The sequence below is a fragment of the Drosophila yakuba genome, chromosome 2L (genome assembly GCF_016746365.2).
Source record: "Drosophila yakuba strain Tai18E2 chromosome 2L, Prin_Dyak_Tai18E2_2.1, whole genome shotgun sequence".
Taxonomy (NCBI): Eukaryota; Metazoa; Arthropoda; class Insecta; order Diptera; family Drosophilidae; genus Drosophila; species Drosophila yakuba.
In genome coordinates, this window is record NC_052527.2 from 7,556,837 (window position 1) to 7,572,298 (window position 15,462).

General features: G+C 41.9%; 3 protein-coding genes and 1 long non-coding RNA gene across 8 annotated transcripts; 2 read left to right on the forward strand and 2 right to left on the reverse strand.

The window, feature by feature from the left end:
- Positions 1-138: 138 nt before the first annotated feature.
- Positions 139-5,528, reverse strand: LOC6527233. 3 transcript variants are annotated; one of them, XM_015197685.3, is made up of 4 exons: positions 5,278-5,528; positions 1,142-1,257; positions 946-1,085; positions 139-882 (listed from the first exon to the last, which is right to left on the reverse strand). In XM_015197685.3, the coding sequence occupies exons 2-4, from the start codon at positions 1,238-1,240 to the stop codon at positions 756-758; spliced, it is 366 nt and encodes a 121-aa protein (XP_015053171.1). In that variant the 5' UTR covers positions 1,241-1,257; positions 5,278-5,528; the 3' UTR covers positions 139-755. The 3 variants fall into 3 exon arrangements, with proteins under 3 accessions (XP_015053171.1, XP_039226898.1, XP_002088327.1); XM_039370964.2 differs by having other exon boundaries at positions 139-885; positions 1,142-1,252; positions 5,278-5,527; XM_002088291.4 differs by having other exon boundaries at positions 139-885; positions 5,278-5,526.
- Positions 5,529-6,266: 738 nt separating this feature from the next.
- Positions 6,267-6,752, forward strand: LOC26535378. Of its 2 annotated transcripts, none has more exons than XR_001454334.2 (2): positions 6,267-6,301; positions 6,372-6,752. It is a non-coding gene; the product is annotated as an uncharacterized LOC26535378 (long non-coding RNA). The 2 variants fall into 2 exon arrangements; XR_001454335.2 differs by having other exon boundaries at positions 6,375-6,752.
- Positions 6,753-7,546: 794 nt separating this feature from the next.
- On the reverse strand, positions 7,547-9,319 carry LOC6527234. 2 transcript variants are annotated; one of them, XM_002088292.3, is made up of 4 exons: positions 8,892-9,319; positions 8,215-8,395; positions 8,070-8,155; positions 7,547-7,974 (listed from the first exon to the last, which is right to left on the reverse strand). In XM_002088292.3, the coding sequence occupies exons 1-4, from the start codon at positions 9,249-9,251 to the stop codon at positions 7,837-7,839; spliced, it is 765 nt and encodes a 254-aa protein (XP_002088328.2). In that variant the 5' UTR covers positions 9,252-9,319; the 3' UTR covers positions 7,547-7,836. The 2 variants fall into 2 exon arrangements, with proteins under 2 accessions (XP_002088328.2, XP_039227273.1); XM_039371339.1 differs by having other exon boundaries at positions 7,547-7,995.
- A 1,440-nt stretch (positions 9,320-10,759) lies between these two features.
- LOC6527235 lies at positions 10,760-14,692 on the forward strand. The gene is made up of 2 exons (XM_002088293.4): positions 10,760-11,221; positions 12,369-14,692. Exons 1-2 carry the CDS (start codon positions 11,166-11,168, stop codon positions 14,428-14,430), a joined length of 2,118 nt encoding a protein of 705 aa, XP_002088329.1. The 5' UTR covers positions 10,760-11,165; the 3' UTR covers positions 14,431-14,692.
- The last annotated feature ends 770 nt before the right edge of the window (positions 14,693-15,462 follow it).

Below are 15,462 nucleotides of genomic sequence, written 5' to 3' on the forward strand. Positions count from 1 at the left end.
CTAAACGACGTGTTTTGTTTGACTTTTAGTAATTTAAATAATACTCAAATCCAGCTACCATTCAGAAACACATACCAACTTCAATGGTATGTATAGGTTTCTAACCAATCATACCTCCAAAGGAATAAAATTTGAAGGTCATGTTTTCTAACATTCGGGCGCATTTAGTTTATTCGTATGTATTTATAACTTTTATTTGGAAAGGTATTTTACATGTATAGTTTTGTGTAGGATTTAGATGACACCAAGTTTGCATTCCTGTTTGTTGTTATACATAATTATTTGTATTATACATTAGCTGGGACACTTAAATTTACAAAAGCACATAGATGGAGGAATGCATTTTATATTTATGTATATATGTAAATAGCTTTACGAAGCATTGTATTTCATTTTACCACACCATATGCAAAGCGTAAATCAAGAAACGAAATATTTCAATTTCAAACGTTTGTGCTAATATTCAAGTAAATAGGTACATCATTTATTTTTTTGGCAACTACAATGGAACATTTTTTCATACTTTTCGTAGACATTCAAAGGGATAAGTTGTATATATATATATATATATATATATATTTGTATATATATGGATATAGTTGAGTCTTAGCTTTAGTTTAATTGCACTAAACGTTTGCGTTTATCCATTATGCTAATCTTTGTATTTGGCTTATTTGTTTGGTTTGTTGAAATGCTTGAATTGATACTTTAACCAAGAGCTCTGGGTTACGGATGATCTCCAGTTGTCTGGGAACTTACTTCCTAAAGCAGGAGATGGGATTAAAGTAGCACTGCCGGTATCTAACTTGACGTTTGCTCTCTGGCAGCCGATAGAGTTCGTTCACATTGCCGTAGGTGGGACTTCTCAAATAGGCGCTGTAACTGCTATAAAAGTTAAACACAATTTGAAATTATCTACCATAGTTGAAGGTGGTTGCTTCTTACGTGGGTCTGTATTGGGCAAAGAGCATCTGCAGTCGGTCCATTGGAATATTGGGATAGATGGCCTGGGCTGGCATGTCATAGGCACCTCCGTAGGCGCCTCGCACGTCCTCCGCTTCCTGTCCATCAAGTACATCGGAGTCCTTAAATCAAGTCAATAAGGTACATTCCTCACACGTTCTGGGAAGTTAATACTCACCGGTCCTGTTTCGCCTCCCGAAGGTCGAGCCTCGCTGAGGGCAAAGAGCAGAGTGAGGAGCAGGCCGTAGCACATTAATATCTGCACGAACTTCATCATTTTTAAACGCTTCTGCACTGAAATATATAAAATAAAATATAATAAAACATCATTAAAAATCCATTTTAGGAAAATGTATAAATTTATATTTGGTAGCTTGACCGCAAGCCTTTTTCAAAAGTTTAATTCAATTGCTTTAAATATTTCAATGTCCATACAGTTATGAACTGTTGTAGTATACCAATTAATGCAAATGCTTGAAAAACTTCAAAGAGAAGTCCCAGGACTTTGTGCCCGGCTAATCCCGAAGCTCAGAGGTTGTCAAGAGGCGAGTGCAGGGAAAAAGTGCCACAAAGTCAACTAGACAGATTTTTAATTAAAGGCCACGATTCAGTGCAATTGCTTTTATACGCATATATATAATTTTGTAACACTTTAGAGACAGTTCAACCTGAATGGACGGGCAACAAAGCAGATTGCAGTTACTCAAAACACTTGCTGCCCGAAACGTGACCTGCATTTCTGCATTTGTGCATTTCTGACGCAGATTGGAGTCCTGAGTACGGTTTTTCACCTTAGCCCGGCTTAAGTGCATTTCCGCAATTAAAAGCGGATATGGACCTGCAGCTTGAGCGATGCAACAAGCGCACCCACACGGTCGTCCATCCACTTATGCGTTGCATCCGTAATACAATGGTCGATAGTGCAACGTGTGGCAGCCACACAATGGCCCGCCCGTGTGCATGGCCTTTGGCCTTGTTCAAGTCTTGTTGGCCAAACTTTAATTGATTCATCAGAAGCTGACAAAGGGCGTGCACGAAGTTGGCTGGGTTACCCTTTATGTATGTGGCTTATCATCAAAGTAGTTTCATGGCCAGTTTCGTAACGTGTTGTCCACTTGGCACAAGTGATTGATCAAACAAAGCGTTATTCAATCAGTTGCTCACAGCTGTAAAGGTGAAAGGTCACCGATAAAGGTTTCAGAGATTACGCAACGAAACATATTAACTAGGTAATTAATTTCCTTTGAACTCAATGTCTTTTCTAATCTCATATAAGCAATTTTGGATATGCATATTTTGCTCAAGCAATAGGAATCTGATTTATTATGTATTTTATTAGCAATCCTTTATGTGCATATCAAGTACAAATTAGTATGAAAATGGGATTTTATTACTTACATCCATCCACCTCATAAATTAATCATATTAAGTAATTGCAGCTAACATCAAAGGTAAATACTAATTTAATATAAATAACAGATATTCCCAAACAAGTCGTCTAAAACTGCAATCAGCAACTAATTACTTAAATTACATAAATTATGACAGCTTGGTAATTGAAGTGGGTGTGAAATCAAAGGGAAAACCTCTCCCGCAGGACATGAATACATAAACAGCCACTGCTTGAACATAAATCCCCGTTTGGCCGGGGAAAATGAGGTCATCAAATGACTTTCAGTATTACCATCATAGCCATCATAATCATCTGCATGCAACAGGTAAACGAGAAACTGAACCATCGGCGTGGGCACCAAAAGCCATATAGACATGGCCCATCGAGGACCTCAACGATGTGGTTCGTAAACGTTAACGACTTGTCTCATTTGCTTGCTGCAGCTCATAAAATGTTGCTGCTCCTAGATGGTCCTTAAATTTCAAGCAGCTGCTTGGATGCGAATGCATTTTGCGATGGAGTTTGTTGTGGTTTTCAAAATCTGAATTGCAAATTAGCTGTTTGCTTCGTGGAAATGTTCAAACACTTTTACATTGACTGGGAAAGGCCGTGAAGTTTTTTTGAAAATATGTTTCATATGTAACCTCACTAATTAAAAACCAAACCCAACTTTGAAATTATTATTGGTAGTAGCAATGCCCTGTTATCTCTCAGAAACGTGCACTTTAATGTCTGCCCTTGAAACATTGATAAATATTGGGTCATATGGGAACATTTCCGCATATTTATTGGCAAAAGTGCATGCGAATCACTTAAAGCACTTTACAAGTGAACTTACGCAGAGATAATTACAATGAACACAATGCGGCTAACTAAACTTTGGGCTCATTAAATATTTGTTAGATTAAGCAGCTAGTGGGTGATAAATAAAAACTAATGACGAGGTGGCCAACTTCTGCCCACACCACGGAGTGGCTTTGGCTGGATCAAATGGAATAATAAAAGGCCAAAAGCAGACGGGGCCCTAAAGCCCGAACCAAAGCCAAACATAATCAGGACACATTTATTGCCACCGATAAATAATGCTCGAATGTTAATTGGAAATTTAATCTCGCCGCCGTGGCAGCCAAAGAGTTGCAAGTGCTAAAGAACAAAGCGGTGCGGTAAATTCTGAAAAAAAAAAAATAGGGAAAAGGAAAATGCAATTTCACGTGGCACTTTAGACTCGACATTATTATCCTGGCAAACACGGCGACTTAATTCCGGTTTAGCTGCGAGTTCCGTTCATTTTTTCGAGTTTCGTCACATTTTGCGCCTGTGGCAAAAGGAACTTTAAAATTAGCCAAGAACGAATGTCGTTGGGTAAATATTTGCCTGAAGGACCTGGCGTGGGCTTCATTAATGTGTGTGTCTGACAGGAGGCGGCAGGACGATGGCCGTGTCCTTGGCCATGTGATTTATCTGGTCATATGATATTTTCGAGGCAGCAAATTAAAATTACGTCAGTCAGTCACCAAAAACTGGAAACTTCAGACGTCTTCAAATACGTATCAAGTGGATTGAAATGTTTCCTTTTCCCTCACAGGGATGTGGAGCACTTGGAAGTTGTATCGAGTTTCTTTGGGGGATCTGTGTTTTGTGGTTACGTTCCGATTTGCGGAAAATGCCGTTCGAAGTGGAAGAGTTATTTACCCAATTAGATGTGAAGTTAGGAAGATGCGCATACTTTTAAAGTAAAATATGTTCGAAAATATGTGCTGAAGTATTTGGTTATTTTTAAAGCTCCATTGCGGTTAGAAATAAATTTAGAATAGATCAATCGCCGCCGGTCTTTGGTTACATATTCAATTACTGTTTGTTTGAGCTACTTAAATATTAAAAGAAGTCTATTTTGGTTTATTTAACCTGATTTTCACAGCACGCAGCTTTTTAAGCAAACGAGGCGCTGGCCAGATTCTCCCCCTTACATTTCAGCGGAAAATTATCTGGCTCATTGATGCCCTTAACCCACAGGAAAATTGCCCTGAAAACCGTGGGCGTATTCTAATAAATATTAAATGCAATTTGATTGCGGTTTCGGCGGGAATCGACCAAGCCAAACCAAACCAAACCAAACCACACCAAACCAAAGCAAGTCAACTGAAGTTATTTATTATCAGCAACTCGAATCGAGATGGAAGTCCAAATCAAATGAGGTGAATGTTTTGTGCGTATTCCTGATTTTTTTCTACGCTTCATAAATAATTCACATAATTTTCATTGAGCAGCGGAAGCAGTTCCTCCTGATTTGGTCTGTCATTAGGTGGCTCTGGGAAACTCCCTGAGGAAATTGATGCTCTGGCATATTCAAAACAAAAAGCAAAGGCAACGGGCCGTAAAAAATGGCCTATGAATTGCACATATACGTCAACGTAAGGGAGTTTTTAAAGGGAAAAAAAGAACCTTTCTTTACCTTCGAGGCTTTGAAGGCCTATCAATTTTCAGCAACTTTTATGAAATTATTTTAGGAAGCGCACCTTTGACTCAATGTAAACGGGAAACAAAAAAATTGACCCTAATCATTCATTAAAGAGATTTTGAAGATATAAAATCCAGAGTATAAAATCGGAGAATTTTAGTAATAACTATTCCGCATCTGCTTAAGTTTTTGATCGCAATGCGTAAGAGATATTTATGCTACTTTATATTAAAAAAATCTAACATGAAGATAAATATTTCATTGATAATAACTGTTTTGATTTAATGCAAACAGTGTAACTTATACGATGTGATATCGGCGGCTATAATTCTTTTACCCTGCGATATTTCACCTGTGGCACAATTTCCGCGCCCACAAATTAATTCTGGCAGACACACAACTGCCCAATTCAATTAATCGCCGAATTCCAATTGGCGAAGGTAAACAGTACCACAGTACTCACCGATACTTTTCGACTGGATGAGATTGGGAATAGCCCGCAATGGAATTGGCGTCGGTAAATTAGAAAAAATCTGGCGCCAGGAAATTTGTCAATTGGTAATTCGCGAACTATTTGCGTTAGTTGGTTTGCCTTCAAATGGAGTTTCAGTTGGTGGAAAGTTTGAGCTGATCCTTTGGCTGGGTTTACTTGTTGAGCTGCTGTCGCCCTATCGATGTGAACGCCAAGAAGGGAAATTGGTAACTCGATGTTGGCGATGCCTGCCACCGGGCTTTATATACAAAATAGCAAACAGCACCCAGGGCAGCGACGCCAGCAGCAGCAGCGGCAGCGGCAGAAGCAGCAGCAGCAACAGTAGAAGTAGCACCAACAGCAGCAGGAAGCACGAGCTGGCGGAACAGCCAGGAGGCTGAGGGGGCGGCCCACTGGGTGGGGGTAATTCGTTAGGGGGCGTCTGCTGAGGCAGTGCTTTATGCCTCTTGTCAAGCAGCGACACTGCAGTCGGCAGGAATAACACTTGTTTATGGTACCTGGCATACGAGGAGGGTTGATGAGGTGCACAGATCCTTAAGGAGATTAACGCTATATGCTCACAATCAAAAGCAGGAGCGTCGAACAAGACTCAAAGTACGATGGTAATTTTTAAGTAAGTATGTGGGAATATCACTGATCGAAATCAAACTTCACTTAATATTAAACAAAGCTGCACTTTTAATATGCCTTTAAATAATATAAAACCATACGCCTTTTAAAGTTTTTCAACAAATACTATACAAATTTATTTAGTTTTTGATAGGTTTATAAATACAGTTCGTTAAATTCAAAGTAGGAGAGGGAAAAAACGCAATGACTTAGAGCATCTGCACGTCGCATACGCCTCCAAAATGCCAACACCCAAGTGCTTTCTGCCCGTACAATGGGGCGTATGAACAATGTGCGACTTATTAATTCACCACACGGACATGGACATGGACTGTGGGTGGAATACGTGGACCGCCCACAGGCAGCCGCCCATCCACTTGGCGTGGTGAGTAGCGGCGACCAACGGCACTTGTTGCTGATTAAGCCGACTCGTACGAAACCTGTTGCATACTTAGCAGCGCACAACACGGTATCTATGACGTTGAGTTGAGATTACACACGAAAACTGGTGGAAATGCATTTGGACAGTAGGCTGTAGGCCTTACATCCGCCATTGATTTATGGTTATTGATAGAAAAATCGCGCCATGTGCGAAAGTGAGATTATGGCATAAACACACATAAAAATAGATACCCATCGGCGGTAATCTAATAATATAAGGTTGTATAGCATTCGTGGAAAATTAAGCACTTCCGCCAGTGCAAAGCAGTGCATGTTATTTTTGTTTAACTTAAACATGAACATAAAAAATAGTATTACAGATGAGGATACTTGTATTTTAAATATGCCAAAAACATTATTTTTAATTGCGTAATAAATTCGTTGTAATTACCAGGTATCTTGTAGTCGAAAAAGTGAAGTTAAAAACTCACTACTTGTTTGTGCTCTTTGAAATCGACTTTTGCTCCCGATGCTCATCAATTAACGCTGGCAATTAGCTGTACATAAAAGTCTATTAATGTGTGCTCCAACAAAATCATTAATGGCCACTATTGGCCAATAAAACTTTGCCTATCAACTTGGCAGCCAAGGTGGCTGGGCAATAAACGTGCTTTGCACACTAAAACCGATCGCCAGCTTAGTTTAACTGTTCAGTTATAGCAAGACAGTTGACCCACAGCTAATAATATGCATTGACTTTCAGTTTGATAGTTTGCAAGAAGTTCAAGCGGCTGATTTGCATGAAAAGGCGGAAAAACTTGGTTGAGGAATTTCGTACCTTAACAAATAAAATGTGCACAGCAAACTACTCTTAAATTATTTTACAAATTGCAAGTTAATGCAATATTACGTATACGCATGGTGGGCATACAAACCTTAAATTTTATAGGCAGTGGAGGCATGATCCTGGCATTTAAGTAGATAAAGCTCCAGATATCAGTTGATAGAGAAGATACTTCCGCTTGGAGCACGCCCACAATTTGCACCCGAAAATAGATCGTAAAAGAACACGAACCGAGGGCATGCGATGGATTTGCTGAGAATCGCGATTTATGGCAATGTCAATCAGCATTAGGCAGGATAGGTGGGATAGGTAGGATTACCTGTCTAACCGAAATTGCCCTCAAATATACCCGCAGAATTTATACTCCCGTACGAGTATGGGTGTTTGAATTAATTTATTTATGAATGCCGTTGGACTTATCGCTGGTGGTTTATTTATAACGCAGATTCACAGTGAGTTACAAATGCACAGATACATTTACAGAAACAGATACTAGATACAGATACCACTAGATACAATTACAGAGCCCGGGTATTCCAGTTAATGGCGCGAACAACTTTCACAACAGCAGCGCAGCAATGTCAAAACTGTTTTTCAAACACATCTCTGACGATCAGTTGGGATTTGAAATGTTTGTGGCTTTAAGTCCACTCCAGAGACGGATTCTTTGCTGGATTTTTATGGGTGTTTTAGTTTCAGAAGCAGCTGACGGCATTGAAATAGCAACGCCAGTACGCTCGGCCACCGCCGGATCCGGATGGCTGGATACGCCGGGAACCAGCTGGAGAACCGGAGTGGGTGGACGTCCCAGATCGATCTGCGCCCGCTCTTCTCTGAAAGCTCTTTGGCATTAACTGAAATTTTCTTACACATCGCGCTGCTAATTTTATGTCTTATATTGCAATTTAGGTTTTATGTTCCAACTTACTGTTTCGCCAGTGGCGCGATTGATCTGGTTCAAATCTTTGAAATCATAATCCAACATTGTGCCCGAATCGTCGTCGCTGTACATGCCTAAAAGCACATTCTATTGGTAATCATTTCTTTTTATTGATATAATTACCAGCACATACCATCCTCTCTTATTTGATGTGGCTCCATTCCGTTGTGGGACTCCCCGAATTTACCACCCAATATGTTTCGATCCCCAAAGAAATCGCCAATTCGTTGCTCACTTCTTTCCTGTTCGAGGGCATGGTGCAAAGCAACCATCAGTCGATCCAAAAGTAATGCGGCTCGCTTGGGCACCACCATCTATAAGTTTGTAGAGAAGGAAATAATTTTGTAAAATGCAATAATAAATATTGACAGAATCATTTTAGATACATTTGGTTTAATGATCTATCAAGAGAGATATGGGAAATAGGAATAGCATATTCATTGATCGATCTAAACACAGATTTTCTTAGACCTGTATTTTTCAATTACTTAAATGCCCTTCTTCCCAGTTCTTTAAACCCACTTCCCACGCATCGAGCATGAGCCCACAGAATATTTAATTTGGCCACAGTCTGCCCTCATTAGACCCCAACACCTATAGTGTCCACCTGGCACAATCAAAGTGATGTGACGTCAGCTCGGCTTTCAGGGGGAAATGTAGCTAGGGGTCAAAGCCGAAAAGCAATCAAATGGAAAATATACAATTACAAATTGTGTGTAAGGTGATAGGGATTCAAAAAGGCCAGTGACCAACACGACCCACGCGGTGATTCCGCTTTTGCACTTGATAATTTTCGTAGATTTTGCTTACCGGATACTCGTCGTAGCCCTCATCGGCTGGGGCACTGAAAATCTCCTCCGGCTGGCTGGGGGCCGACCTGGAACCGCCCGCCCGCTTGTCATCCGCCGGAGTGTTGGCCTCCGGCAGTGTCACCTCTCCGGCTGCACTGCCGCCGATGGAGAGCAGCTTGTCGGGGGATCGTTTGTCGGTGGCCGGATACACCATCAATTGCCGGCACATGTGCAGCTCAAAGTTCTGGACGAGCACGAGCAGGATAATCAACATGGCTGGTAGGTGATAGGTTCTGCTTGGTGGAGAGCCCTCTTTGACGGCAAGAGTCGTGGAACTCCGCCTCCTCCTGGCTGTTTGGCGACCAGGTGGATGATGCATTCTTGTGTCTACTGGCGGGAAACTAATTAATGTCAAGCCTGTCCTACGTTGAGCACTTTTGAAAAATCAACTGAAGCGTTGGCTTTATGCGTTCGACGCTTTTATAGCAGTCGATTCCTTGGCAAATCGCTAGTTTTTTTTATTTATTTTCTTTTTTCGTCCTGCCAGTGCCTTTTTTACAGTAATGAAGCATTATAGACGCTTGTTAATCGGGATGGAGCTGGTCCAACAGTGAAATGCTTTTTTCATACTTTGATTTACGATTGCGGCTCCCACTCGGCGTCCTTGTTGTTGCTCCTTGACTGCGACTCTTGCTGTAATTACTGAACATCAAAATCCATGTCCTGCCTGCAGCCAAGTTATTAACGCACACACACGCACACACACATCGACCATAAGTGGGTGGAAGGATGTGTGTGTTGGTTGCAGCCTGTTGCGCTTTTTCGGTAAGTCGGTAGCTCGGTTTAATGAGCGAAATGTGAAAGTCCTTTTTCGGCCCAATTCGCCTGCCCACCCACTTGTTGCTCGTTAGGCCAAAAAATGAGAAGCTGGGCGTAGGAATGGAAGGGCCACGAACTCGGTTGACTCCTCGCTGCATGTGTCCTTTCACTGCGTCCCTGTGTGGGCGCCACTTAAGTGTTTTGCATGCTAGCCCTTAAAATGTGGCGCATCCTTGTTTAACGAAGGACTCTTGCTGGATTACTGCTCATACAAATACCAAATTAACCTTTTGCGATTCATAAGTCGGCCACCAATATTATATTATTCAAACAACAAACAAAATTTAAAAAGCTTCATGACATTTCTATGCCAATCATATCCGTAGTTTAGTTCTTTATTTATTGAAGAACAACAAAAAGTTAAGTCATAGCTCCATGAAAACAGTAGGAAATATAAGTAACAGAGTTCATTGGCCATGAAACATTTCCAACGTATTAATTACCTACTCTTGGTGATTTCTACATGCAAATCGTAATAAAACTCCGAAAACAGGCCGTAAATGTTCTCATAAATATGTTTAACGTGTAACACACTTGATGGCTTAAGTAAACTTAGCATAGTGTGTGTGAACATACATATATTATGTAAAATAAAAACACTTAATGAATTTAAAATGTGGAACACAGAATTATTGAAGCATAATTATTGCTTAATATTTTTTGTAAAATAACAACAATCTAGGTTAAACTAAAATTATAATTCTGTTTAACTCTGTGCCCATTTATTTGATTAATACATTACAAAATAACTACCAAACAAGAATTTTAAATAAATAAATACATTTTTAGCGTAGACAAGTCGTAACAAAATGCCTTCCCGATTTTTCAGAGTGTAGTTTCGCCATTGCAGCATCCCTGGAGCATCTGACACGAGCACGCGCCTGCGCCCAAGCCACCCACCCGAGTAACGGGACTGTCAAAACACTGGGAGAGCGGAAGAGCGGGAGAGAGCCAGTAACCCAGTCAACTGGGAGCCTGCAGCCTCCGAGTCCTGCGGAAATCCAGTGTGCGATGAGGAGCCAACTGAGACGGAATTAAGTCTGCAGTAATTCGCCGTCGAAAGCGTGGCAATTGTGAGCTCGAACTAAAACAAAAACAAAAACACCAGAAACGCAGCAAAAAGGCGGTGGGCGGAGCGCAGGACGAAGGACGAAGAACAAGGGAGATGCAGGCAGCCGAGCGAGGCAGTCGTGTGAAAATTGTTGTATCGAAAGTGCATAAAATGTGGCCCACAAACAATTAGCGGAATAAGCAGAGCACGGAGAACAAAACAAAAAGTCGGACTAACTAGAAAGCAAACAGGATGTCAAGGACTTGAGCACTTGAGCGGGGAGGGGGAGCGGGAACGTGAGCGGCAGGCGCGACTAACAACAGGACTTTGGGCGCATCAGGATTCGCAGCAAGTGACGCCAAGATGCGTGCCTACTACACGGCAAAGGATATGCGAAAATACGGCGATTTGAGCTATGAGTAAGTACCGAAATGGGCAAGTCCCCCCTTTCAACATCAAAGGATTCCGGAAATGGAAGAGGTGGAGGGGGTGCTGGGTGCTTTTTGGGGCAAGGGACAGGTGTGTCAGTGTGTGTCATCGCTTGTTTGCTTGGAGCCTTCAAGCCGAATGCCATTTCAACGCTTATCCATATCCTTCTGCCCCCCAAATCGTTCGATTCCTTTACTCTGCCGTGTGTTTGCACGAGAAAAATGCAATTGAAAGTGTCAATTGAAAATTTGTTTTTGTCCACAATCGAATGGATGGAAAAGCAAATTCTTTTGACAAGATTTCTTTTGGTCCGGTGGAAGTGGGTTATTCTCTTCCAAAAATGGTATAAGTGATTGATATTTATGTGTGCTTTCGATTTAATTTAGTTATTTAGGTGTTATTCCAAAGTATTGCTTTGTTCTTAAGGAAATCTCAAATAAGGAAAGACATTGTTAAACATTTAGAGGTACAGTTTAAATTACTTTAGAGGAATTTGTACAAGCTTTTTCTCAGTGCCTCACACAATTTCTACACTGCAACATCTTTTCGTATATTGTTTTATTATTGTCCATTTTAGTAAGCATTCCGCGTATGCATATTCATCAGCTAGACCTGGCTAAATTTGAAAACATTGACAGCATCACGTTCTTCAGAATTTCTTGACATAGGAACCACAGTTCTGGTGGGTGTGGTGGTGGCTCGCAGGACCTAAAGTGGGTGGAGCTTGGTGTAGGTGGGCAGCGGATTAAGGACTTTCGGCTGAGTGGCTACTCAGAGTGCTTCCTTTGTCTCGGGCAGTCATTATATGGTTTGTTGCCTTAATTAATGGCTGTCAGCATAAAAAACTGTTAGGCGCTATAGAGAATACAATGAACCTAACAGAAGTTTGCGGCAAACATAGAAAGTTCAGGTGGCGGAAAGGAATATACAGATCAATATTTCAATTAATCGATATTTAATTCCTTTTGTATATACCGAGCATTTGCTTTTTAAAATCTTTACTTTGGAGTCTGATATTCATTGAGATTTTTATCAAATACAAGCTGAACCTGTCCAAAAAGAGTATTCACACCTTCCCTTGGCTTTTCAGCTAGACACACAAATCAATTCAATCGTTTTCTTGTTGCTATTCAACAGAAGCAAGTATCTGCTGGATCCGAAGTTTATGACCAAGAGGGACCTGCAGCAGTACTACCGCTACTACAACATGAACAAGAACCGTGGACAATTCAAGAAGGTTGTGATCGTGATCTTCGCCCTCTGCGTCTTTTCCTACTTGTGTGTGGACTACAATCTCAGGACGAAGCTGCTTCGCTTCCGCGATGGATTCGATTTTATGGCCCGCATCGAGGACCACTATGGTGGAAATGTGACAACCGCCTATTTCGTTGACACCACGGGCTGTCGGATGCCGCACTTCGAGGTCACCGACGACACCATTGCCCAGTTCATGTTCAAGCCGCGTCCGTACAGCTGCAACAGAGCTCTGATCCGGACCAGTGACACGGTGCCCGGTCAGCTGCACCTCAATCTGGAGCCGAGTGAGCTGCTCACATACTACAACATCAGTGATCTGTCGTCCGTAAATTGCAACTATACGGAGGTGAAGCGGAAAACCGATGCACGTAACACTTACAGTCCGGCCGTGAGTTTTAAGCTGGATAAAGTAATGAAACTGCCTCTCAGCCCGGAGTTCATTTGCATGTGGTGCTACGATTCCTTGGACAAACTCTTCTACAAGGACTGCCACTTTTTTGCAGTCGATAAGCCAAAGATAAGGCCTCCACTGAAAACTGGAACCGATAGGGTGAGCTTCAACAAGAGCAAGGAGGAGCAGGAACGGCTTTCCGTAATGATACTCGGCATGGATAGCCTATCGCATCTAAATTTCCTACGCCAGATGCGCCGCACAGCGAACTACATCCGAAAGCATCTGTCCCACGTGGAACTTTGGGGCTACAACAAGGTGGGCGACAATACCTTTCCAAATCTCGTGCCCCTGCTGAGCGGCCTGGAAGACCAGGAACTGAATCTGGCCTGCACGCCGAAAACATTGCGATCCTATGATAGATGCTCGTTCATTTGGAAACGCTACCAGCAGCTGGGCTATCGCTCCATTTTCGCCGAGGATGTGGCAATGCTCTCGGCTTTCAACTACAATCAAAATGGGTTCCGAAAGCAGCCCACGGAGTACTATCTGCGACCCATGATCATGGAAATGGAAAAGACTGTGGCCTTCAAAAAGGACCTCAACATGCACTTGTGCATGGGCAGCCGCAGGACGGCGGATGTACTGCTCGAGTACATGCGGAAACTGGTGCCCCGATTGAGCAGGGATCTTTACTTTTCATTCTTCTGGACGGTGGCGCTAACCCATGACTACTTTAATTTCCCCTCACTACTGGATGAGGCCATGCTGCAACAGTTGACGCAGCTGCAAGATTCCGGAGTCCTTAATCGCACGGTGGTAATGTTTCTATCCGATCACGGCCTAAGATGGGGTTCCTTTCGGCGCACCTACCAGGGCATGATGGAGGAGCGCCAGCCCCTAATGATGCTATTGTATCCGCCATGGATGAACGAGCGCTATCCGGAGGCCATTGCGAATCTTAGGTTAAATGCCCGCCGGCTAACCACACCGTTTGATGTGCACGCGACGATGTTGCAGCTCCTCAACCTACACAATCTGGAGGCGGATCAGTTGCTACGCAGATCAACCGAGATGGACGAGCCGGACAGCACGCTGCCCAGAGGCATCAGCCTATTTCTGCCCATCCCGGCTGCTCGGACCTGCGAGCAGGCGGGCATCGCTGCCCACTGGTGCACCTGCCACCAGCGTCAGGAGCTGCAGACAAACGATCCGCGTGTCCAGCGGGCAGCGCGTTATCTGGTGCGCCTGATCAACAACCGACTGAAGGATAGCACGCAGTGCAGGACCCTATACCTGAACTCCATACTCCAGGCTCTTATTGCGGCGCCGCACTCGAAAATCGTGAAGAACATTTCCACGGACTACGCGGTGGACATCACCCTGCGACTGCAGACGAAGCCCGGGCTAGGAGTTTTCGAGTCCACGGTGCGGATGACGGGCTACACGACCGTTCTCACGGGCACCATCAGTCGGCTGAATCTGTACGGAAGCCAGAGCTACTGTCTCAACGATCCGGCTCTAAAGATGTTCTGCTATTGCCACAGATAAGGTGGCAATGTAACTGGGAGCTTTCGGGGATGGGGTGTTTGACATCAAAGACTTGAAACCCATTAACGTAGCCTTAGCCATAAAACCTAGTTTATTTCTATGAAATAGCCAATGTTTGTATAAAAAAAAAGTAATCCAATTTTAGCCTTTGCCGTAAGGAGTTCCCAGTCTTAGGCACCTATGTAGTCACGGTAGTTAAGCGGAATTTCTTTATTTCCCACTAACTTAGAGGACAATAAACTGAATGAACTAATAATCGTAATACCCGCGGAATTACTTTGTGTATGTAATATAAATAATAAGCTTTTACTGATTAGCGAAGGAAGTGACGAGAATAGAAAATAATGATCGTAACCAATATCTGTGGCACGTAATGTTGTAGACCATAATTGAGTTGTTAAATACATACGTAATGCACTTAATCCTTATGTTTAGCCATTTAATTAAAGCCTTATGCTGAGTTATTAGGTGAATAATAGGATGACATTTTTTAAACGAGTCAATTAGGAATATTCTTTTCTAGTTACAAATTTATTGAAATGCTAAATTATATTTATACACGTACTTTAATCATATTCATAACATTTATGAACCCATGCACATGTATATTTTTGGTGATTGACAATTTAAAACTTATAATAAATCTATAAAAAATGTAAGGTTTTTCTTTAACTAGACAATATCTTATATATAATATATTTTAATATAATTTAACTATTATTCTTATATTAATTCAAATCCCGATGAGCGATAGCCACGTTGTATATGTTGTCATCGATAGTATCGAATAAACAACACTTTTTCAGCTCTAGTTGTTAATAGTGTTGTCGTTATTCTAGCTAGATTTGTTAGTTTCAACAAATTTGAAGTAACGTTTTTAGGTATAAAATATAGTTTTTTTCTATATTATACATATTTGACATAGTATTATTATAGTATTATCGGAAAACTTTTGCAACAGTTTTTGTTTCTTAAAGGGCCAAAGTAAGTGCTCCAGTAAATTAATTTGTCGTAAAACAAGCTTATTTGCCA